This window comes from Lynx rufus, unplaced genomic scaffold (genome assembly GCF_022079265.1).
Source record: "Lynx rufus isolate CCGP_SWC_20201006 ecotype Redwood Valley unplaced genomic scaffold, mLynRuf1.p SCAF_5, whole genome shotgun sequence".
In the NCBI taxonomy this organism is placed as follows: Eukaryota; Metazoa; Chordata; class Mammalia; order Carnivora; family Felidae; genus Lynx; species Lynx rufus.
In genome coordinates, this window is record NW_025814867.1 from 44,962,294 (window position 1) to 44,985,603 (window position 23,310).

At 38.6% G+C, this 23,310-nt stretch overlaps 1 protein-coding gene across 2 annotated transcripts in view; it reads left to right on the plus strand.

Annotated features, from left to right (window-relative positions):
- Positions 1–2,671: 2,671 nt before the first annotated feature.
- Positions 2,672–23,310, plus strand: part of TSC22D2 (TSC22 domain family member 2) — a 47,554-nt gene continuing 26,915 nt past the window's right edge. For both annotated transcript variants that reach the window (XM_047098898.1, XM_047098899.1), the window contains exon 1: positions 2,672–4,740. In XM_047098898.1, the coding sequence (XP_046954854.1) occupies positions 2,762–4,740 (1,979 nt within the window). In that variant the 5' untranslated portion in view covers positions 2,672–2,761. The remainder of the gene's footprint in view (positions 4,741–23,310) is intronic.

Below are 23,310 nucleotides of genomic sequence, written 5' to 3' on the forward strand. Positions count from 1 at the left end.
AAGCAGGCTCCAGGCTCCCAGCTGTCAGCACAGAGCCCAAGGTAGGGCTGGAACTCACAAACTGAGAGATCATGACCTGAGCCAAAGTCGGACGCTTAACTGACTGAGCCACCCAGGCGCCCCAATTGGTCACCATTTTTAACAATACGGCAAGTAGATGCAAAATTAAATTAAGCTTTTGTTAAGTTTATATTGGATTTAACCAGTTGATCTAACTTATTAATGGAAAAATCTCTAACAATTACTGAAATTAGAGATTTAGAAATGAAATATTCCATTAGCTATCTCTACCACAATAGCAGCATAACGTTACACTTTGTTCCTTTACTCTCTCCCATCTTCTTAACAAACAGGGATGTTATTATCTGGTCTTATTTCACATCCTGACCTCATGCACTTGGGTTTGGACGACATGGTTTCTACTAAGGTTAAAAGACATATGTCTGTATATTATATTTGCAACTAAGGACCTAAAAATTATTAGTAAATTGTCATTATTGAAACATCTTTGGGGATAAAAAGTATTTCTACTCTTCAAAGATTAGAGAACTGAGCATAATGGTTAACTGATTTATGTAAGTCATCATGATATGACTGCTAAAACTGTGATATGAAAATCTTGATTTCCAGATTTCTTGGATTTTACCTAAGTGATATATTAGTGTGTCAAAGTTCAAGAGCCACGTTCCCCATTTTGTTTAACTGTTTAAGAGAATGGCCTTACCATTTGCTTTTGCCAGGAAGTAGCTAAAAGGTAATAAATTCTCCAGTACTTTGGTAACTGCTCTCTGTACTGGAGAGGAAAGGGTGCTTTCTGACTTGTTCTGGTTGTTCATGGCCCAATTCAAACCATGTTAACACTCTGGCTCCAACTAAGAGTTTCAGAATAAACAAAAGAAAGAACCATAACTATTTAACGCAGTAGGTTCTACATTTATGGAGCCCATAAGCTGATTTCGTGCTGAAAGTAAAAACAGTCTCAAGAGTTTAAATGAACTCTTCGACCCTGGAATTACAGCAAATTCAGGAAAATCAGGAATATGTTGGTAACCTCTAATCTTTTTTTAAACTGACCTCACCCTGGGCAAGTAACCATCTCCTGATGCCATTGTTGGAGACAGAATTTCTGGCCGAAAGATCAGTTTTCTGACTCAATCTGGCTTGCAATTCTTGGTTAATCATCCCCATTTCTCTCAACATTTCACTCTTCTGACTACAGTGGTGAACATTTATTTTCAGAAAAGACTTTTTCAAGTGATTCGGTTCCTCCAGCGGTTTCCCTCTTTATCCTGGCTAAATCTCCCTAACTCTCATTTCTATCGCCCTTGTTTCTGTAAGATTCTGCTAAACATTAGACACAGCACATGACCTCCATCCAGTCTTCCAGTGCCTCGGAACAAAACTGGCGCGGTTGTAAGCTCCTCCAGGCTTGGCATTCAAGAGTCTTTAGCTCTTCAACTCTTAAAGACCTACGGCCTAAATTTTAAATTTAAAAAATTTTAAATTAAAGAAAAAAAACCGCTCCCCTTTTTTAACCTTTAGTCCCGCCCACCGCCTCCCCCCCTCCAGCCTCCACGCGAAACTGCAGGAAACCGGAGGGGGCGGGGCGGTGACGTCACGACGCCGGTGCGTCACGGAACGGCGGCGGCTGCGGCGCTGGCGGTGGCTGCGGCAGCGGCGGCATTTTAGTCGACAGCGGCGGCGGCAGCCGGGCTGCTGCTCCTCCCAGCATCCCTGGCGCGGCCATTTCAGCCCCATCTTGGCGGAGGGGAGGGAGCTGCAGCCGCCGCTTCAGCAGTTTGAATTTCAGTTTCTCCGGGGTTTGCGAGCCGGGCGCATCGAGGAGGAGCCGAAGAAGCTACCACCGCTACCTCACACAGCCGGAGCGCCTCCGCTTGCCGGCCAGCGGGCCGCCGCCGCCACCACCACCACCACCACCACCGCCGCCCCTCACTCTCTCAGGAGCCGCGAGGGGAGGCCGAGACCGCCGCCGCCCGCCCGCGGGGGTGGCTCCCCTGTAAGGGGAGGACCGAGCTTGCTTTCCCCTCCCCCGGAGCGGGTTTCCGCCAGAGACAGTCGACATGTCCCTGGGGCTGAGCTCCGGCTAAAGCCGGGGAAGGGGCCGCCCGCCCGCGCCGAAGCTCCGCCGCCCGCCCGCGGACCTTCAGCCAGCCCCGGCCCGCCGCTCCTGGCTGAATTAGGAATCCCCGGCTCCAGACTCGCCACTCCTTCCCCTTCCCTCAGCGTCCGAGAGAGCCCAGAGCTGACGCCGGCACTGGCCTGAGGAGCCCGAGCGGGGCAGCACCGCCCCTCACGCCGCCGCCTCCTCCTCCCCTTCGCCCTCCCACTCCCACCCCCAGCCCGGCCTGCTGACCGCGCCGAGCGTCGAGCTGGACTGACCACGGCGGCCCCGGAGACGGGAGGAGGAAGCAGCCGGCCCGCCCCTGGGATCGCGCTCGCGCCGCCGCTGAGGGGATTGAATCGAGGCGCCGCGACTGCGGGAGGCGAAAAGGAAGGAGGAGCCGCCGCGCGAGTGCGACGGGGGCAGAGCCGTAGAGACCGACACTGAAGGAAACGGGGAGGAGGATGTCTCGCAGGGCGGCCAGCGTCCGGATCAGCCAGTGACTTTTCACAGCGGCGGGCCTCAGACCCCAGCGCGGACGCGGACTTTGTCTTTGGGGGCCCCTGCTCTGCCCTTCCTGGTTTCCGGCAAGATCGCAGAGGAGCCGGCGTGCCTCTCTGCCCTCCAGCCTTCCTCACCATGTCCAAGATGCCGGCCAAGAAGAAGAGCTGCTTCCAGATCACTAGTGTCACCACGGCCCAGGTGGCCACTAGCATCACCGAGGACACCGAGAGCCTGGACGACCCGGACGAGTCACGTACGGAGGACGTCTCCTCCGAGATATTCGACGTCTCTCGGGCCACGGATTATGGCCCTGAGGAGGTCTGTGAGCGCAGCTCCTCGGAAGAGACGCTCAACAATGTTGGGGATGCGGAGACTCCCGGGACCGTCTCCCCAAACCTCCTCCTGGACGGGCAGCTGGCGGCCGCGGCGGCTGCTCCCGCCAACGGAGGAGGAGCCGTTTCGGCCCGGAGCGTGGCTGGGGCGCTGGCCAGTACCGCGGCGGCGGCGGCCGCCACCTCGGCCCCCTCCGCGGGAGCACCCGGCGGTCCCCCGGTCGCGGGCTCGTCTGCCGGGCCAGGGACTGCGGCCCCATCGCAGCCCCCCACCACTTGTAGTTCCCGATTTCGCGTGATCAAGCTGGACCACGGGAGCGGGGAGCCCTACCGACGCGGCCGATGGACGTGTATGGAATACTATGAGCGGGATTCGGACAGCAGCGTCCTGACCAGGTCCGGGGATTGCATTAGACACAGCAGTACTTTTGATCAGACTGCGGAGCGGGACAGCGGCCTGGGCGCCACCGGAGGGTCGGTGGTGGTGGTGGTGGCCTCCATGCCGGGGGCGCACGGGCCCGACTCGGGAACTGACAGTTCCTTGACTGCTGTGTCACAGCTACCCCCGTCGGAGAAAATGAGCCAGCCCGCCCCGGCCCAGCCGCAGAGTTTTGGCGTTGGGCAGCCACAGCCACCGCCGCCCGTAGGTGGGGCTGTGGTTCAAAGCGCGGCTCCAGTGCCGCCGTTCCCGGGAGCCGCGGCCGGGCCGCAGCAGATGATGGCAGCCCCGCAGCCCAGCCAGCCCCAGGGAGCCGGCCCCGGCGTCCTCCCGCAGGGGCCCAACGGACAGGGTCTGCCGCTGACGAATGTAACCCTGACGCAGCCCGGCGTGCCCCTGCCGCCGCAGCCCGGCCCGACCCTCGGAGCGCCAGCGACGCAGCAGCCTCCGCAGTTCGCGTACCCCCAGCCTCCGCTCCCGCCCGGGCATTTGCTGCCCGTCCAGCCCACGGGGCAGAGTGAGTACCTACAGCCGCACGTGGCCGGCCTGCAGCCGCCAAGCCCTGCTCAGCCCTCGTCCACCGGCGCCGGAGCGAGCCTCGCCACGCCTGCCAGCCTGCCGGTGGGCACCGGCCAGAATGCCTCCACGGTGGGTGCGCAGATAATAGGCGCGTCTTCCCTGCCCGGTGAAGCCGTGGCTCCGGGGCCGGGACCCGCGCAGGGCGGGCAGGCCGCGCCTGGTCAACCGGCTGGAGTGCCCCTGGCCGCTGTAGGATGCGCGGTGCAGCCGGGCCTGGTTCCCCCTGGGACCGGGCAGCCCCAGTCCGTGCCTCCGCCGCAGATGGGCGGCAGTGGTGCGCCGTCGGCCGTGCCTGGCGGCCCCCACGCCGTGCTGCCCGGAGTTCCAAACGTGCCTGCAGCCGTGCCCGCTCCAAGCGTGCCTAGTGTGTCTACCACCTCTGTTACTATGCCAAATGTACCCGCGCCTCTGGTCCAGTCGCAGCAGCTGAGCAGCCATACGCCAGTCAGCAGGAGCGGCAGCGTAATCCAGCATGTTGGGCTGCCCTTAGCGCAAGGCACACCCAGTGTACCAACAAGTCTACCACAGTCTGACTTAAGCCAGTTTCAGACTCAGACCCAACCTTTAGTCGGGCAAGTTGACGATACTAGAAGAAAATCAGAACCCCTACCTCAACCACCACTTTCTCTCATTGCTGAAAATAAGCCTGTTGTGAAGCCTCCTGTTGCAGATGCCCTGGCAAACCCCCTTCAGTTAACACCTATGAACAGTTTGGCCACCTCTGTATTCAGCATAGCTATTCCTGTTGATGGTGATGAAGACAGGTATGGAAATCTTATTTAAAATATTTGTTAGAAATGCTTGACCAAACATTGCAGTTTAGAATGCAGCTTGAGTTCTTTTTTTCAACTTGAGGCCCTTAGCATTTTTAAATACAAAAATTTCTTTGTGTTTATTAAGATTTGTCAGTTCTTGAAAGGGCATTGGTTTTAGATTGCTAATGTAACGGTGTGTAATGAGAAAATTGGTCTTGTTTAAAAGCACTGACGTGGATAAGGCACAACATTTGTTTATTCAAAAAGGTGGATTTAAGCTTAATTCTATACATTTACAGGTGGTAACTAGACTATGCCCTATTGGATTGTTCTTTTCTTAGGCAACAGTCACACTTGAACACTTATGGCAAGAGAGTTCTGTCAGTGTGAGTTTTGATACCAAGACATGAAATTTGAATTTTTCCATTCTGGAAAACCAGAGGTCCTCTAATGGGGAAAGATCCATGTAAGGTATCTCTTCCAGTGTATCCAGAGAGGCTGGAGAGAGAATGGTGAAATGTCAAGCCCGGCTTTGAAGATCATATTGTCCTCCAGCCTTTTTAATAAAAGGAGATAGAAATAAGGTCAGGAGGCTTCCCAGTGACTTCATTAAGGTCCTTTTTTTTGTTTTGTTTTTTAAAGCAAATGTGTTTGAAAGATATTCTCTTCCATTAGTTTTTCTTTTTCTTTTAGCTACATGAAAGGGAGGTATGAAATAAGATTCTTTGACAGTAGTAAAAGCTACAGTTCTTGAAATTAGAGTAATATGATTAGTAAAAGTATTCGTGTCAACAATTGGCTCCCTCTATTTAAGGGATGCTTTTTTAATGGTTTAACTGAAAGTTGGTGTATTGCCATACCAATTCTATAATAGTTGATGTTTGGTTATGGTTCATTGAGGATTTTAAGTGGTTTTGAGGAAATGTCAGAGGGAAATTTGACATATATTGCAAATTTTTAAAAACCGACTTGTTACAAAGCTTTAAAATTACATTTTAAAATTACAGAGAAAGTTCCAGGTACTTTACGGTTAGGCATTTATTTGCTGGGATTTTTGTTTTGAGAGAAGTCAATTTTAAAAGATTAAAAGATATCTTTATGGATTTCTAGAATAATTGGTATGTAGAACAATGAGATCTGTTAAAGCTTTTTCTTCCTCTGTGTCTTCTGAGTTCCTTCACATTCTTTTCATTTCCAATTAGCCTTGTATTTTTGTTATATACTTTTGTTGGTTTGAAAATTGCTCACTGAAATTCATCTTCTCTGCTTTTTGTAATTCAAAGTTCATCTTTTTTTGTAGGTGACTTGCTTGTTGGGAGTCTTTCTTCCATTTGAGAACTCTTAGAGAATACCACGTGTCCATAAGTGAGCTCAGCTAGCTAGTCATTGAGAAATTTTATATGGATGGGACTACCAAGTAAAGAAACTGATTCCACAAGCCATTCAGAAAAATCTCTTTACATCTGCTCCCATATTTCACTTTTCACACATAGGGGTACACTTGAAGTGCAGATTGAGTTTGTTTGTTTACCTTTGGTAAGAGGCAACAGGTATCTTCCCTTTTCTAGCTACCAGAAGCCATTTTTTTCTGATGGGTTGGTAAATAACCATTTGCTTGCCTCTCTGTTCCTGTTGTACATTGTCCCCATATCTCCTCAAGAAATGACTGGTTTCCCAAACCACACCCTCTCCTTGCAAAGCACATGCACATCTATGAATGAAGAATGTATTTTCTCTCCTCCTCACACCTTTCTCAGTTTACAGCATATGTAATTACATTCCCCAGGACTTGAATATGATGATATGGCATGAAGCAGAGAGATCTGTTGACAAATGGAAATTCTGGGATGTATTCTTTAGGGTATGACCTCAAAGATGAAATTATTTATCCTCTTATTTTATTAAAAAAGTTGATAATTTTAAGAATCTTATTTCCCAGTGTGAATGTTTGAACCACAGATACTACCGTATCTGTTCTTACTGCAACAGTTAATCCAGTGCAGGGGTTTTGATATGTGTGCAGTCCTGTATTAAATGTGGTATACTTCCCTTCCCCTCCCAGTCTTTTAAAATCTGCATTGTTTATCAAATGTGCATTTCTTACTTTTGTTGTAGTTTTTCATTGGTTTTTAATTTAACATGCTAGTTTTCAAGATGTAATCTTACACATTTGACTATTTTGTCACTGGACCAACACACCTGGTGAAGGAATAAATCCATTAAGTAGAAATAGTTTTTTTGTTTTGCTTTTGTTTTTAATGGAAAGGCTTTGTAAAAGAGAGGGTATTTTAAAGTTGTATGCTTGAAATTAAATGACACAGTTTTTCTAGGTGTATGTTTAAATTACTGAGATGACTATTTTTGAGGAAACTGTACTAACAAAATCATAATTTTAATATGGTGATTTGGGGTTGCCTTCTTAAGTTAAAATCTGCATACAATTTTAGTTGCAGTCATTTGAATGCAAAATAAAACATATTAGAGTGAGAGATATTGAGTAATTACGACTTTAACTTTGTGAATAGGTTGACAAATTTCAGATTCTAAAAATTTATAAATATTTGCTTTTTTTTTTTTTTTAAAGAAGATATCAGTAAACATAGCCTAGTCCTTTGAGAAAAGGAAGGAAAATGGAAGATTAACAAAAATGACTGACCAAACCAATGATTCTTTTGGTTTGATATATTGAAAACTTTATCTTGTTATTTTGGTTCCATTACCTAAAGGAAGGCTTCGTTTTGTGACCATTTATTTTGAAGAAGAGGACCTTCTAATAATACATTTTAATAATATACCTGTAAGAGGGCTGATGGTTGTATATAGAAAGCAAGAAGATGTTTTAAAGTTCTTAGTTAACATTGTCTTTTGACTCTCTATTATCAGTTACCATAAAGTTTACATATTATTCTAGCCTTTCTCATTGAAAAGGCTTATGTCAGTTGTTGATTCTTCAAACTGATTTTGTGTAAACTGGAGGATATAATAATGGTTGAAAATATAGTTCATAAAAAAAACAGCCACTTTTACAGTGGAAGTTACAACATTTGTTTAAATTACCTGTACCCTTAATAGACTCCTTTTCTGTAAATGGGGAGGAGTGCAAAATATTCCCTTTTGGAAAGGGAGCACAGTGCAGATCGTTTTCCACAGACAGCTGACCAATGTGAACTCGTAGGCCACATTCCAGGAACTCTTATGAATGGATGCAATTGTGAACTGTCAACTACAACCAAAAGATTGTTGAAAACCTGATTGTAAGGATCCCTTAGTGGCCAATATCTCTATATCTTGTTAATGGTTTTATTTGTGTAGTTTGCTAATGACTGATTAAGTATTATAAATTGTGAATGTTAAGTGGTGTATCCTGACATGTGCTATATATACAAATTTTGTTGCTACAGTTATACATATATCTCATATACACACACACTTTTAACAGAGCTTTTTAACTTGCTGTTTAAGTGAGAAGATTATGCAAATGTATATCAAGAGATTGTAACTCTTAACCTTTATCATAAAATCTATAGATACTTCTTAGAGCTCAAAAAGTCTCACTACATTTAGTCTTTACAAATGAAAGCTCCTTAGCTGAATCTGTATTTCTTGGGAGCTTTTGTTTCTTTATCTATATTGAGTTGTAGAGATAATTTTGCCCTACTAGATTTACAGTTGATGTTTAAGTCACACACACTAGATATTATCTTACGTACTCTTACCAAGGATTTTGTAATCAGTGTAAAATCCTGCGTGTGAGTGACACTATTTAGTGTAAAAACTGATAAATGGTGGATCCATCAGAGTGCCACACTGATTACTAAAATATACTTTGGTTATAAATATGGCTTTAAGTAAAGGAAATTATCATAGATTTCCGGAAAGATTGATGGTCCAAAAGTACCCAAAATTCCCAAAACTGAGTTTTATCAGTAGGAGTATGACTTTTTTTTTTTTAACAGAGACATATATATTTAAATTTTTATATGAACTAAATTCTGTAGGCTAAACATTGGATAACCATTAGAAAACATAATGGCTTATATGTGTGTGGGTAAGACACACTCTAAGTAACTATTTTAGTAACACTATTTTTTCCCTGTGGAGGAAGTAGGGTATGTTAAACTAAATTGCTTCTATTGGAAGTCTTTTTTTTTTTTTTTTAAAGTACTGGTAGTGTGGTATAAATGTTTTCTACTTCCTGAGAATAAATGTAATATTAATCTGTTGAAAATTCTGATAGCACTAATTTGGAAATCGTAAAACATGATTCTGGATTTATGGATCTGGTAGTTGGTCATTTGGAATAGAGTTTAGTCTTTCTGTGCACCAGATGAGATTGGAAGCAGTCCTGCTCTCTAGTGTCCTAGTAACAAAGAGCACCCCAACAATCAGATGGTAAAGAAACCAAAATGAGTCTCTTTACTGAGGAATGGTTGATAGGGGAATATAAAAAGGTCTTGACTTTTCTTTCCTAAAATAGCAGAAGTTGGGGCAGGGGGAGTTAGAGAGTGATGGCACATAACCAAGACAGAAGAAAATAGAGCGAAATGACATGAAATACGGTCTCAGAAGGAACAGCAACACTTGTTACTAGTGAGAAAAAGCCATCTAATTTCTTTTCTTAATAATTGTTTTAGACCAATATGTATTTCCTTTTCTGAACAGATACTGTTTATTTCTTAATTGCATTGCAATTTAAATACTCTTTAAGTATGAGGAAGAAAGGGTTTATAAAAACAGGTCTGTCTAGATAAATGTAGCCTGAATGATGATGTTTCTTATTGATTTCTTATTAATGGGAAGAGTAGGTTTTTAAGAAGAAATCTTATTAATTGACAGTATTTAAGGGGTATGTATAGCAAAATTCCTGAATTGAAATAAATCCCTTAAGTTAGTTTTTTCTTTATACTAAACCAAGTGGACTTGTGATTTGAAGCTGCTGTTTTAGATGGTATAAAACAAATTACTACATCCACAAAGAATGTGCATACCTGAGTCATTGGTATAATTTGGGTCTTTCCCACATCATTTCTTGAACATACCAAATTACTCAGTATTTGTTACATTCTTAAGCTAGTATTGTTCAGGGCAAAAACTTCACCATAAAGATTTAGGAACAATAACCAATTCATATCATTCCCATACATCATTATGTGACCTTCATAATATATTTTAATATATACACTTCAAATTTGACTGGTATTTAAGGTATTATCTGCTTTTATCTTTAAAAATTATGTTTATAAGTTCTGCTTTTAAACCAGGTGAATTAAATTTCATCCATGCTTTTCTGGATTGCTTCTCAAATTTAAAGCCCCAAATTAGATTTAAGTATTTAGTTTTATTTCTTTGTACCCAAGCTTACATTTGTTAAAAAGAATGAAGTCGTATTAAGTCATACAGTATATGTGATAGTTATGTGAAATTTCTGCAGATCACTGAGTTAATAATTTTAATAGTGTGTTCACCTAGGACATAGACTATTAATAAGTGCCTTGCTAATTAGAGTAGGCAAGACAAACAAGTGAGGTCTGAATGTTAAATTACTTAAAACCTCTTTTCCCATAAGCTTTCGCTAAAATTTGGTGAAACAGGGGCACTTGGGTGGCTCAGTCAGTTGAGCGTCCGACTTCAGCTCAGGTCATAATCTTGTATTCTTGAGTTTGAGCCCTGCATCAGGCTCTGTGCTGACAGCTCAGAGGAATGGCTTCAGATTTTGTGTCTCCCTCTCTCTCTCTCTTCCTGCCCCCCCCAAATAAATAAATGTTAAAAATTAAAAAAAAAATAAAATCTGATGAAAGAATATTAATATATAGAAACTGATTAATATGTCAATTATTATAAATAATGCTGGTGTATTTTAAACGTTACTTTTAATGTTTTAGGGTATCCCTCTTCATTATTACACAAGTAGATTGTTTAATCTGTGAATGAAGGATACCCAAAGCAAAGTTTAAAACCAACTAGTTTCTAAAGTAGAATTAGAATTAAGTAGAGAACTAAATAGTTTTATAAGTTTTATAGAACTATAAGTTTTATAAACCAAAACCCATCCTTGCTTGACTTGTATTCGGTCTCCCTTGCCTTTGAAAACAAAGCAAAAACAAGGAGAGGAAGGCTCTTGGTCAAGTAAAATCAGTAGTATGTTTAATTATGTATTAGCATGTCATATGAATGGCCATTTACAGATAGTGGAGTCAGACATGCCTGGGCTGAAAACCCAGCTGTGCTACATACCTGAGGCATTTTGACCTTGAGCTGGTTATTTAGCTTTCTAAGCCTCCTGTTTCCCCATACGAAAAATGAGGGTAATATCTGTGTTGAAGAGTTTGAGAGGATTACATGAGGTATACAAATAATTTGTAAATAATCCATACATAATACAGTATGTATGGCAAGCATACATCACAGAAATGTTAGTATTTCATTGTCCAAACTGCTCTCTTGATCACCTCTTGGTGAGTCATACCAAGAGTCTTCTGTTCTGATCTGAAAGTGTAATTCCATGGTATAGATGTTAATAAGAGAAAGGGAGACATTGTTTTAAGCCAGAAAAGTCGTGGTGTTATAAGATGTATAATAGTTATGTTCTGGTCATGACTTTTCTACCACTTAGCCAGTTTCTTTGGTTAAGTTTTTTAACTTCTCTCAGTTTTCCTCATTGGTAAAGAAGGAGTTTGAGACTTGGTTAGATTTTAAAGTTTCTTGTATGTGACTCTGTATATCTAGACATATATATATATGTCTGCCAACTTAGGCCTTCTTGCCACCAGACTATCATGTGACCAAAAAAAGAAAGAAAAAAAAATTAAACTCATAGATACTCATCAAGTAGGTTGGAAGCCCAAGAAAACATTTAAAGTAACAATGTCAGTCATTTAAACTTTCTTTGTGTTCCCTGAAGAGTAAGTACTGGTATACAGAAATAAGACTATCCTGCCCTCTCAAGATCTCAGGCTATATGAAAATGTAAGCTTTCATATACATTATAGGCTGTGATGGAATAAATATAAGGTACTAATGGGAATAGTTTAGGGCCTAACGCCAGATTTGGTAGACCTCTGTTTAAAATAATTTATTATCTGCATAGGTAATACCTTTTGTACAGTTCAAAATATACAAGAGTATAAATTGAAAGCCTCTCTGATACCTCTATCCTCCAACCACCCAGTTTCTGTCCTCAGAATCAACCCATTGTTACTTGTGCATTCTTCAACTCTCGAAATGAATCTTAAAAGGGCCATTTAGGTTAGGTCAGTTGATAAGCAAAGCGGATGATTTTCCAAGTAGAGAGAGATGGCAGTTTGTGTGACAATGGAAGAGTGAGATGTCAGATTTGAGAAATGTAGTTAATTTGACAGGAACTAGAGTGAAGGATTTAAATGTTACAGTGAGAAATTGAATTTTTTTTTTTTATCAGAAGTTTATGGTTGCTGTTAAATGTGTTTCTTGAAGCTTTTATTGTTAAAATAGTATGTATCTTGGAACCATTTCAGTACCTTTTTCAGTGATTATTGTACTTTTAATTAAAATCTTGCAATAAAGTTGTGTATAAGGAAATCCTGGGGGAGCTCTCAGTCCCAGAAGTCAGGATTCTTATCCAATGGAATGTACAAAATAGCTTGGTATATGTAGCTCTAAGTTTAAGTATTTTGTTTGCCTCAATTTTACCTTAGTAATGATGAAATATTTGGTATATGTTAAGATTCTCTACCAAAACTTGATTTTTATATAGCATGATTTGGAAACTGTAATCCTGTTTTAAACACAAATCAAGCTTAATTATATCTGTGGCCCTATTTATGCATAATATCATTTGAACTTTTCAGCAACTATGGGGAAGTGTTCCTCCCCTTTTTATGGATTAAGAAAACAGACTTATAGGATATAAATACATAGTTATTAAGTGACAAAGCATGGACTCAGACTTAGGCCTTCTGACTCCAAAGCCAGTGCTCTTGGATTTTTCCAGAGTTAGTTTTGTTCTATTACTTTGCTGACTATAGTATAGAGGAAGGAAAAGCTACTCTAGCCACTAATCTGTTGTGTTGTAACCCTTTACCTAAAGAATAGTTTTAATTATTTTAAATCCTTAGATAATAATGTTGGAGGTGGCCCTTGTTCCTCTGCTTATTGTATTTCCCTGGTTTCTATTTAGAGATCTCTGAAGTTGAGTTTTGACATAAGGGAAGAAGGTATTTGCTAAGTTTAGGGCTCATGTACCTCATACTTTAAGCTTCAACAATTTTGGTAGCTTAATTTTGAGGTGTAGTATATATCTATATTTTCCTCTCTGTTACAGTTACCCTACAAAGATAGTGTCTTAGCAAAGCAGGTAGGTATATGTCATGTTTGAGTCACATTGTGATGTACTACTATCATGTACTTAGATATTAACAGGACAGGCTATTTAGTGTATAAAGTCAGAGAAAAAGATATATTCGTTCATTGGTTTTGAACAATGTCTACAAATGGGGAAACAGCATTTTAATTTAGGTGGCTGAAATAAATTCGGAATAAACCACACCTCAGTCTCCCTAAGAAGTGCTTTGTTGGCTTTATATTTAGACTGTTAGCATTGACATCAAATATGTTATTAGAAAACTGGTTTCAAATTTTATTTCTTGGGCAGAAGAGAATTTGTGACCAAAATTGCGTAAAATTCAGTATTTCTTTCCAATAAATTTTTAATAACGTCAGTTGCCTCGTGGTGCCTTCAGATTACATAGACTATAACCTTGAAATGATCCCCATTAACAGCATTTTCCTTGGGCTCTTAATTTCCTCAATTTTATGCCATTCCAAAACAGAAGTCTTTGATGATCAAGCCCTTCAGTATTTACAAATGGCTCTTTTGAAGTTCTGATCAGCTAGGTTTAACAGACTTGACTCCTTTAATCTATGCCTGTTAATCAATGTTTTGAGACTAATTGTTGCTATTTGCAAAAAATTCCTCTGTTTATGGAAAACACCCTGCTGAAGTATTCCAGAAACCAAATGTTTATCCTTGCAATCGAGACTATTTGAATTTTTCTAGAGTACATAGATTGTATAACTCCATATGGCTTCTTCATTTTGAATGTATGTAAAAAGTGATTCACTGCCAGCTTTTGCAACCTGAGTATTTGTTCTGACATGTTCTGAAGACTTTAGGCCCATTTATAGTATTTTATTTCATTGGTTCCTTTTTTGCCCCAAGAGCCACGACTAACTGCAGATACATTCTTTTTTCACTTCTACATTTAACTTATGAGAAACATTGCATTATTAGAGTCTATGCTGTAAAAATGCTGGAATCTCATAACTCAAGTCATATGACTTCATTTAAAACCAATTTATTTGGCATATGAATTTGATTCAAGTTAAATATATATGTATGTATGTTTCCAAGGTCAGGGGATCTGAAGTTTTTTTAAAGAATGTCATCTTTATAAATATATTGTAAATACTCTTTAATGAATTTTAAATTCCAGCCTTGCAGAATAGCCTCCACGTTTACTCTTTGTTATCCTCTCATATTTACTGCTTTCCTCTTTGAGTCACTCTGTTTTAAATCCAGGGTCTCCAAACAGACCTATGTGAATAGCAAACTTGTCCCCATATGGTCCTGAGTAAGCCTGGTAAAAGCCAATTGAGTTTTCAGTTGGTTCAGTTCACTTTCGTTTAATTTGGTAGACCGATTTCCAGTTACAGTAAAAAAAAAAAAAAAAAAAATGGCCTGACAGATCTATCTTGAGAGGGTACAAGCTATTAAATAAACGGTAGTTAGCAGACTCTGAATCCTTGCAATTAGGTCTAATCAGTTTGATTATCTGAGGCCTGGTCTAGAGAAAAACAGAGAAAGGGTTAAAAGAATAGGAAACAGTTAAAGTAAGTAGGGCAGGCAAAGAGAAGTAGATATGCTGAAAATGCCAATTAATCAAACAGTTGCTTTGGTGACACTCTGGCATCTAGTGTCTGTCTGCCTTTCCTAGTTTTAGATCATCTAAGAGGTATCCTAGTGGTTAAAATTAAAAAATAGCCTTTAAAAAATATTTTTTTTTAAAAATTTAATAGATAATACAATGAGTCTTAATCAGAATTTTGAAATCCTGGAATTCTGTTGAGTATTTGTTTGATTGTTGATCATCGGTAATTCATCACTCTTCCAGTAGAGTTTGGAAATAGTTTTCTTATTGTACTAATAATAAAGACCCAGACCTAGAGAGGTTAAAATTTAACTCTATGTTTAGTATAGTAGTTTAAGAGCATAAACTGTAGGACCAGATTGCTACCTACTAGCTCTGTGATGTTAGGTGTTTTCCTTTTGGTGAGGTAGAAATAATAATAATACCTACTTTTGGGGCTGTTGTAGAATTCAGTTAATATACATAAATAAACAGACAAACCCAGAATAGTGTCTGGTATTTAATAAGCACTTATGTTCTTAACTTGCTGTTAAGACCCTTGCCACAGCGGGGGTCAAGGATTTTAGAAGTAATGTGACAAGTTTTTGTTAGCTCCCTAACATACAGATTGAAGTTGGGAAAACTATGGAAATATGCTTAGGTACAGGGGGAACTATTAGAGAGGAGGTTTAGTAGTCAAATTTTAGTAGTCTCTTAAGAAATCCAGGGATGTGAGATGAATCATGCAGGCTGGGAGCTTGCCTTGATGAGCCCATCAGGTAAGATTCTGTGGTTATAACCCTAGGGAATGTGTCTCCAGGGAATGGTAGAAACGGATGGTGATTAAGGTGTATAAGCTCTTACCCCTCAAAGGGGCACTGTACTAATGCCAGAAATTAGAAAGCTGCCATACAATTGCTGCACCGTTTTTTGCCCTAACCCAGAGAAAACACAAATAAATGGGTTCTGAAGGTAGAAGAAATCATGTTAAGTCCAACCCAGAAAAGGACTCGTTGGTCGTCATCAAACCCTATTAAATAGATCCTGTTAAGATTTTTTATATTATGAAGGTGTAGCCTAATTTATTGTATATGAAAACTGTACCTGAGAATAGCTTTGCTGAACTGCTAAGTGTTTAGAGATTTATAAAGGCATCTGATACAGACTAATGTTGATTAGGCTGTGAACTGATTCATGTTTGTGTAGACATACACACACACATAATTGGGTGCTATTTTATCTGTATTACTCCTTTCTTTTATAACTATGATCCTGAATTGTCAGGGTCTGCTGGATTTCATCCAGTTTTTTAATTTCTTTCAAAATGTTTTTAAGCAAGCTTATGTAGTGTTTTTTTTTTCTTTTAAAGCTTTATACTATGTTAGAAATCTAAGATCTTCCATCTTTTTTTGAAAAATAGTGATTTGACTGTACTTTCTCAACCTCATTTGCATTTGATTCTTGGATCTCGCAGGAATCCTTCAACTGCTTTCTACCAAGCGTTCCATTTGAACACGTTTCAGGAATCAAAGAACCTCTGGGATAGGTATGAATACTTACATATGGAATGCATACATGCAAAAGTGTATGCATGAATTGCTTTGCACTGTACTGGTATCACATCATTAAAACTAAACTTTATATGTCATTTTAGGGGGGGAATCATGTGGTATCTAGCATGGGACAAAGCAGCAAAATAAACCAAAAGGACAATCTATATTTTAAATAGAATATAACCATACTTTTGTTTTTACTTATTTTTTAAGTATATTTACTTTTTTGAAGGATTTACATATTCTATTGAATTTTGCTATATGAAATATCCACTTACCCTTTATATTTCAATGTAAAAATATATTCTGTAAAATAAACTACGGTTATTTTACTTTTTCCTATTTTATATTTCTCTGTAAACGCCTTAGTGACTCAAAGCGAAATGTTACTTATTAAGAAATTGGAGAAGGGACGAGACCAAGGTATTAAAGTAATAGTCACTGTTTAATTCTTGCTGCGAAACTTTAACATCAAGCTTGTTTGCTCGAATTCCCTAGACCTGCATTACTGTTTTATAAACTCCTAAAACAGCTTTTCTCATAGAAATGTTATATAAATTTCATTTTTAACTTTTTAAAATATAGAGTGAAGTCTTAAGAGTTCATTTATGGCAAAAGATAATTTGGTTTATCTTTCTGCTTATTACATAGTTTTAGTATATGCTCTGTTCAGTTATTTGGCTGAAAATTTATTAGCACTCCATTCTGTGTTTAATTAATAGAATGAGCACAAATGCTGTTTTAAAAATTCACACAAAGCTTTGCTAGATTCTTTTAACTCTGCCTGGCAACGCATTTGTGTCCTCTGGCATAGTTTGGATAACACTCATGGATTTAACTTCATCTCTTTCATTAGAAAAGAGTATCGCTAAGTGCATGTACATGTCATGTTAAGACATGGTTTACATTGCCTACAAATGGTAACAGTCTTTTAATTCTTAGACTTGATTTGCTGTGTGTCACTCTGAAGAAATTGTCTAACAAAGTATCTTTTTGGTGATCTGTTCCTTAACTGAAAATGTTGTAAAATAGTTACTTGTAGAACAAGAAGTTTTAAAATTTATAGTACAATGTTTATAATTTCAATTTTGAAATTATACAGCTATATCAATATAAAGTAAGACATAAGTGTAAATTGTGGCATAAAACAAGCATGGATGCTCAATCATTCAAATGGCTTATCAGATGTAGCCAGGATGAGTACCTTGGGTTGTACTTTATACTTTTGTATTAGAAAAAGGAAAAATGGCACTCTATTTAGAAATGTTTAATAAGAGAAGTTTTAGTTGAATGGTAATTTATTTCAAATAGCTAGATTTTGTAAGCTACCATGATATCAATATGATTAAGAGCTGTTCATCAAAACAATATAGAAAGGTTTGAGCTTTATTTTTTATAATTTTGACCTAATATCAAAAGTTTTCTTTTGTTCCATTATAAAACAACCACAGAAGTTGCCTGCTCATCATTTGTGGTTATAGCTAAATACTCCTTATCTGTTTTCCTTTTTTAGATACAGAAATATTTAAGGTATCAGAAATGAGGCAAGTTGCTGTATCTGTAGTTTCTCATGGTTTGAAAGTATTTTCTCTTCTCCCTGAAGCCTGTTGTCCAGAGCCAAAGATGTTAATAGATACTTGTCTGTAGTGTGTTGACACCAAACTTATATTATAGATCAGCCATTCTTCCTTTTGGTACTAAAGTGACAAGTCCAACTCCATAGAAACGAACTAGTGGCTTCCTTTGAACCTTTCAACTAACTTACTAGATTTTCAGTTGAGAGCAATAGTGGCTAGCTTTATTAGTTCTAACTATACGAGTTCAGTTGGTAAATAGCTACAGACTTTTTAATAGGTATATTAGCAAATAAAGTATTGTGGGACTATTCGTTTTTTTTCATTGCAGACAAGGGGTTGAAGATTTGTGTGTGTTAAGCTTTAAAATATATTAAATACTCTTATCCTAACCATGGTCGTAATCTCACCAAATTGCCATATTCATTTTTTTACCATTATAAATTAAGGATTTTTTTTTTTAATTACACTAATTTGGCAAATAAGTATTTTGCAGGGGATGATTCTATTGAATAGAACCATTCAGGAGTTGAAGGGACTATAAATCCTTTACAGTATCTAAGTTTGAGGTATAAATTTGCTTATCAGTGTTGATAAGTACATTTCAGGCTCTTATTTATGAAATCTTGGAACTCCTATTCTGTAGAGGCAGCTTTTAAACCCTGTGCCAATTTTCATTAAACCTGCCCGGAATAGCTGAAGATCCTTGGTTTGCCTTATGTGAAAGACTGGAATCTTCCCTCCCCCCCCCCCCCCATATTCTTTTAGCAGAGTATCTTTTAATCAAAACATAAGTAATTAATATACATTTCTTCACATTGACTCAGAGTTCCCTAATGGCCCCTTTGTTTCTTTCTCTCTTTAAATTAGAATTAGCAAATTGAGAAGATTTTCACCCATCTGCCTCTACCTGTATTTAGAGATTGTCTTTCTACTGATAACCAGCACTTTATTCAGTTATTATACTAAAGTTTAAGCACCTACCTGTAGGTGCCATCATTGTTTTCTATCTTCCTGTCATTTACAGAGTACTCAGGGAATCAATCAGCTGAAACCATTGCCAAATTTAAGGACAATTGATACTGATACTTTAAAAATAATACATCCCTTTCTTAGGAAGCCCAGAGTGTTTGCATTGACTATTTATTAAGCTTCCATAATTAGCTTTCTGGAGATTATTTTACTATAGTTATACTTAGTGATATCCTAGCTTATTGGCATTTTAGAATAGTAACTTTAAAATTTGACTTTCTATTTCTCTGTAAAGAACAGCTTTCCAGACTTAATTATTGGCATTGCTTTGTTACCAGTGCAATGGTAGGTAACAAATTAGTTTAGAAACCTATTTTAACGATCACTGGGGAACAGGCTGTTGTTGAGTCCTTTGCAAAAAAGCTGAGGGTAAGGATTTATAGCAAACAAATTTACCCTCTTGTATATATCGGGTCAATAAGGTAAAAGAGTAGGGAGGAAGAAACTTTTGCTCAGGTAGACTAAAGGAAGAAATTAGGTAGCTTGTAAGGATTTAGACTTCATTGATAAACGCTTGCAGTATTTCTGCCTTAATGAAGAAAATGCATAAATGTAGTTAACAAATGAGAGTAACAGTTGCCAGGTGCACTATCCCCTTGAGTTGGCTTGTCCTTCCTTATGATAGCACCAGTATTTAAAGAGAAATAAATAAGGAAAATAGCGCACATGAGTTAAGTTAAAGAGTGTCTAAATTTTTGATCTTTATGCTGGATACCTAATTTCATTTAAATTGCTTTGTTTTGTTCCTATGAGATTTCATTTTTGAAGTTAGGAGTAAATCAGAAATAAGCTTCTTGTATAAGATAATTTGTTTTGTTTTACTCATCCTCCAAGAAGCTTGGGTACATCATTAACACCCCCTAGTACTTACCCAGATGGTAACCTCAGGTTTTAGAACTTGGCTAATCTAGTTTTTGTGAATGCTTTAGTGATAGGACTTTAAAAAAATCTTCTTATTGAAGTATAATTTTTATCAGAAAAGTACACCATTCATAAATGTACAGTTCAACTGAACATACTTTTGTAACCAGCACCCAGATTAAGACACAAAATTGTAGTTCCTTATTTTGTGTCTGTCTTCTTTCACCCCATGTTTGAGATTTATCTATGTGGTTCTGCACAGCTGTAGATCTGAACTACAGTTGACCCTTAAATAATGCAGCGATTAAGGACACTGGCCCTTTTCTCTCCCTCCCCTGGACGCAGTTGAAAATCCAAGTGTAACTTACTAATAATATAAACAATCGATTAATACATATTTTGTACGTTATATGTATTAAATATGGTATTCTTGCAAATTAAGCTACAGAAAAGAAAATGTTATTAAGAAAATCATGAAGAGAAAATACATTTATAGTACTATAAAAAATTAAGGTATGTTGAATTACTATGCTATACGCATGAAACTAATATAACATGTCAACTGTAAATAAAATCCACATATAAGTAGGACGTGTGCAGTTCAAACCCATGTTGTTAAAGGGTCAGCAGTACATAATTTTCAAGAATCACCATAATGAGTTGTTGGAAATTGTTACTAGTTAAATATTCTTTCCTTACTAGGAGATGTTCCGTACTTACTAGAAGTACCTTGAGGATATGAACCTGAATTGTTTTGTAAGCACCCCAGATATATTTTCTAATAATTTCTATATAGTACTTATGTAACTTATTATGTGATTACATTTTGACATATTCCAGTTAAGGATATCCAGTAGAGGATAATCAAAGACACAAAATTAGAGGACAAAGTTTTAGTAACCTGTCACCTTTTAGGACTGGATCTCAGATTTAGAGAAAAACCTAAAGACATGTTTATAAAATGTTTAGACAATAAAGTAGGAAGTTATAGGTATTATCAGATGATAGCATTTATAAGTTTAACAGTCTGAAGCATGTGTAGAAAACTAGAAATTGAAAGAACTTGTGTGTAAATTCAGGAAAGTTGAAACTTAGGTTAAATAGGTGGAGTAAAAAATCCCTAGATGTATTTAGTTGCCTGCATTTTATGGTATTGATCAGCAAGTGACAGTCCTGTCACAAAAGCCAATGTAATTTTAGACAATCTTTTTAGATCTCAAAGAAACAGGAAAAGATGGTGACAGACTTAGTATACTCCATTTCTATAGGATAGTTACTTTAAATACAAAGGTAGCTAAAAACTACTTTCTTTATACTCTACCCAGTCAGGTGGGTGTTTGAACAGAGAGGCTTGAGCTTGCTTTCTTAAAGTAGACACATGCTCTGTAAAAAAAAGTCTTTCCATCAGTACAAATTAATATTAATACAGTTAACAGCTGTCTTCCTGCTTATGTCAGGAATGTTGACTTTGAGGTTTAAAGCCAATTACTTCTAAAATCCCTGTTCTGTGGAGTTTTATTCCCCGCACTTAGTTCTAAATGGAAAAGAAGAGATAAGAAAGGCGTTGGAATTGTGCTACTTCTGTTTTATCATTGTTGGCCATGATTATCAGAAAACCTCATAGAACTGTGTATTTGCTTAAGGAATGGAAGACTAGCAAACTCCTAGAAAAGAATCCTGTACCAGAGGCATTTAAGTGTTGGTCACAATAGGAAAACCAGTGAGCTGGGTCTTAACATGGAAAAAGATAAGTGAGAAAATCATCACATGATTGAAAGTGATAACTGTCATTTAAAATTCAAGCATTTGAATGTCTCAAGTACAGCTGGAGGTACTGGGCAAGGCTTCTTTAGGAAGAGGCTTTTTGAGTTGGAACCTGAAAGGTGAATAGAATTTGCTCATACAGAGTTAAAGAACTGAGGGAAAGGGAGAATTCCAGTTAGAGTAATACAGTGAGCAACTGTGTAAGTATAGAGCATATGTGGTAAGGATGGTTAAATTTGTTGCACAAAACATTTGAAGACACCAGAGAAGAGATGTTGGGTTAGACAGAGACCAAAGAGAATAGAAAGGTAATGAAGGCCTGAATTAGGCAATGGAGATGAGAAAAGAATAGTTATCAGAAGGTAGGAATTACACGATGTTATAACTTACTGGATTTTTGACTCCAGAGTCTAGAACCTAATTGACTGAGAGAATGGTGGTACCAATAGGAAGAATTAGTAAAAGAATTGGTTTGAGAAGGAGAAAATAGTAATGAGATTCTGGTTTTAGCTACTTTGGGATGTGTGGAGCTGCTGGAAAGTCAAGGTGGAAATACTCAGGGTACAACTGGAGCTGCAGACTTGCAGCTTGGTAGAGAAGCCAAGGCTAGATGAGATTTAAGAACCATTTGTTTGTTTTATTTATGTATATATGCATATAGAGTTCAAGCTTTAGGGAAAGCTGAGTTTGCCAAGGAGTGAGCAGAGTAGGGTAAAAGGGTCAAGCCATAACCTTGGGAAATATTATCTACTTTTAGAGAACAGGAAAAGCTCTGAAGAGGGTAAGTGATCTTGGAAAGTAGAAGATAGATTCTGGGAATATCATTTACTAACTAAAAAAGAAGGGAACATGTTTGAATTTTGGAAAAATTTCAAATTTACAGAAAAATTACAAGAATAATAAAAAGCTCCAATAATCTTACTAAGATTAAGCATTCATTAACATTTTGTCATACTTGCTTTATGACCCTGACATATTATTTAGGAACCATTTAAGAATAAGTTGCAGACATCCTGTGCATTTGACCCAAAAATACTTCTAGCATAAGAAGATTCTATTATCTAACAACAGTATAATTAGCAAATTCAAGTTTAATATACTGTTATCTAATACACAGCTTATATTCAGATTTTGCAGTTGTCCCAGTAATGTCTTTCATTACCATTTTTTACCTGATCCAAGAGCCAATACAAGATCATAGATCACATTTAATTATCAAACACCTGTCTTTTTTCCTCCTTCTTATGTAATTAAATACTTCTCTTGTATTAGTCTTCTCTGGGATTGTTAAAAGTTTAAATATTCACCACAAAAAAGGAGTGCTAGTATTCTGGATAAAATGATAAGGTAAAACACATCTGCCTCGTTAGTCTGTATTGTCAGGGTTGGGGAGAGGAGATAGGCAAGATGCCTAAAATCCAGCTGAAACAACTGTTGGGGCTGGAAAAATGTTACAAGGGGATGTCTTTTATTTCTCAGACTTGCGGGGTGGGTAATGGCAAGAGAAGAACCTGTGGATATTAATGTGGGTGTGTCCCTTAGAACAGAAATGCAAGTGTATTCATGTACCAATTTTTTCTGTTAGGTGATTTTTATATATACATATTAACTTGGGATTCTAATCTGGAATTGGAAAAAGTAGTGTAATTTGAAGACCTTTTTACTCACCTGTTGGGGTTACAAATTATGTAATTGCTATCCTTTATATTCTGTTGTATCCTCCTAATTTTATTCTGATAGTTGTGTAAGGTGAATTATCTGCTACCAGATTTTTAACCATAGATCTGCGTCTCATTGTTTGATGTGATGTTTGGTGGATTCTAAGCATTTCTTCTCCTCTCTTAGCTTTTCTATGGCTGGCTGAAATGGGACACCTGACTTGCTGACATTATTTTCATCACATGACCAGAC